The sequence below is a fragment of the Pteropus vampyrus genome, unplaced genomic scaffold (assembly GCF_000151845.1).
Source record: "Pteropus vampyrus isolate Shadow unplaced genomic scaffold, Pvam_2.0 Scaffold963, whole genome shotgun sequence".
Taxonomy (NCBI): Eukaryota; Metazoa; Chordata; class Mammalia; order Chiroptera; family Pteropodidae; genus Pteropus; species Pteropus vampyrus.
The window spans coordinates 57,150-59,520 of record NW_011889744.1 but is presented as its reverse complement, the minus strand read 5'-3'; the positions used below and the strand labels follow the sequence as shown (position 1 = coordinate 59,520).

General features: G+C 35.8%; 1 protein-coding gene across 1 annotated transcript in view; it reads left to right on the top strand.

Moving 5' to 3' along the window:
* Positions 1–1,143, top strand: part of LOC105309957 (complement receptor type 1-like) — a gene marked incomplete at its 5' end in the record, with an annotated part of 25,882 nt that extends 24,739 nt beyond the window's left edge. Inside the window, one exon of the mRNA XM_011386163.1 lies at positions 964–1,143. Within this exon, the coding sequence (XP_011384465.1) occupies positions 964–976 (13 nt within the window). The remainder of the gene's footprint in view (positions 1–963) is intronic.
* Positions 1,144–2,371: the final 1,228 nt, after the last annotated feature.

Genomic DNA, 2,371 nt, shown 5'->3' with positions numbered 1-2,371 from the left:
CCCAGGCCAGGTGCAGGGACAGAGGGGATAACATAGGTAAAAAGGCAGCTCCAAAGATACAGATGCATGTTGAAGGACATGGGAATGTTCAGTGCCGATGCAGGTGACACATAATGTTGGGAAGACTTGTTAGCTAGAAAGAGAACAACAATGAGGGACCTGGTGGCAGTAATTACTGGGGGTGCCAAATAAGCTGATAGGCCTCATCAGAGGTCCATGGCCTCAAGGAAAAGGAGAGGCTTCAGCATGGTCAAAGAAGCACTTACATACCTTAGACCAGGGGTTCTCAATTCCCAGGCCATGGATTGACACTGATCTGTGGGCTGTTAGGAACCAGGCCTCACAGTAGAAGGTGAGCAGAAGGAGAGCATGTAAAGCTTCATTTGTATTTGCAGCCACTCCCCAGCATTAGCATCACCTCCTCAGCTCCACCTCAGATCATCAGGCATTAGATTCTCATAGGAGCACCAGTTCTTGGTGCCGGAAAGGTTGGGAACCACTGCCTTAGACTATAATACGTTCTTTCAGTCTTCACTGTGATTAGAGGAGGACATGATATCTGAAGCTGATCCTCCTCCAAACTACTATATCCTGTTTACTTCCCCCTGACACAACCACAGTTTGGAAAAGAGACCCCACGAAAGATTTTGTATGTTAAGAGAGATCTGTATATTTTCTAGAATGAGGTTCTTTTTATTTAATTGCTGAATTCTGAAAACACTTTTCTTTGACAAAAGAAGAAAGGGAGGATGATCGAGTTATCCATTAATCTCTCTCTTATCTATTCAGTGTCTCAATTTTTACCATACCTTCCTTTACCCTACATAGCAACCACAACGAAGGGCAATAAACACTTTTTTTAAACTTGTAATTTATGTGTAATGCCAGCATCATGATTATCAGCATACAAATTCTGAGTAGTTCAGTTGTCAACCATCTAAATAAAAATTTTTATTATTTCAGTGTCCTGCCATGACAAAGTACTATAAAGCTGGAGAACACCTCGAATTAAAATGATTGTTGAAAAGGAGCCAATTCATTTCAACAAAGTAAAATCTGAGACTCATAAAATTCTTGAATTGACTTCACATGTGCACTTGAAGATGCTGATGCTCTCCCAGTATCTAGTGATGCTTTCTCCTCTCAGTTTAGATTACTGTCACTCTGTACTCCCCTTCCTTGTGCCGAAAGCACATACTATCTAGTCAGGGGAAAAGACTGCACTTAGGATATAGAAATAGTCTCGATTACTTAAAAGAAGAAGATGTTACCTAGGATTTCCGTTTATAAGTTTGTCATTTTTCTTCTTATTTTCGATTGTTTATACAGATGACCCTTTGTACTATGTTCTTTATAAAAATGTGGGGGCTAGTGGTGATGCCTAAATGAAAATACTTTTTCTGATCCTCAGTTTACTGAATCATGGATGCAAAATTTGGGGAGACAGAGGGCCAACTGTATATTTATTGAAAAATATCCACGTAAAGTGGGCCCATGCAGGTCAAACTTATGTTGGTCAAGGATTAACTGTAATATGGAATGTACTCACTAAGAAAAATTTGAAAAATGCAGGGAGAAGATATCAAAACCAAATAAGTTGCATATTAATATACTACCCAGTGATAACCACTGTTGATATTTTAATTCACATTCTGTTAACCTTTCTTCATATGTTTCTTTATACACATATGTTTTGTTTTCTTAAATATCTTTTTTTTATAGAGCAGAATGCACTCCTTTTAGACAGATTGGAGTAAAATATATGCTATATCGGTTTTCACTTTCTCAAAAAATAAATAATTTCTGTTTATTAAAAAGGCATTAAATGATTGGGAATATGGGTCGAGATGATTTAAGAGAAATATCTGGGGAAATATAAGCTTTGGATCTTTCCTATGCTCTATTTTAAAAGCACTTTGTACTATGTTCTGTATAAAAAAATACAAAATTTAAATAAAAGTATAATTTTTATATAAAAGTTGCCAGCTTACATTTGAATGGATTTGGAATATACTAAATTAACTAAGAAAGTATGACTTTTAAGACTTTGTCAAATTAATAAACCTGTATTAATGCTTTCTCAATAAGTGGCCCTGGAGTCTCTTAGGGATCCATATCCTTATAGATCAAAATTCTTTTGATATGACATTATGAGCCATGTTAATGACCACTAGAAAATATCAAAATCTTTCTGAATATTTAAGAATAGATGTGATGTGACTACTGCTAACTTCTATGTAATTCTGGTTTTAATAGTTGTCTTTAAAGTGTATTCTGCCATATTTACCTTGATAAATATAAATAGTGAACTAGACATCAACTTGAAGTTTAATTTAAAATCATGCAAGAGAGGAAAAAACCAGTATAACCA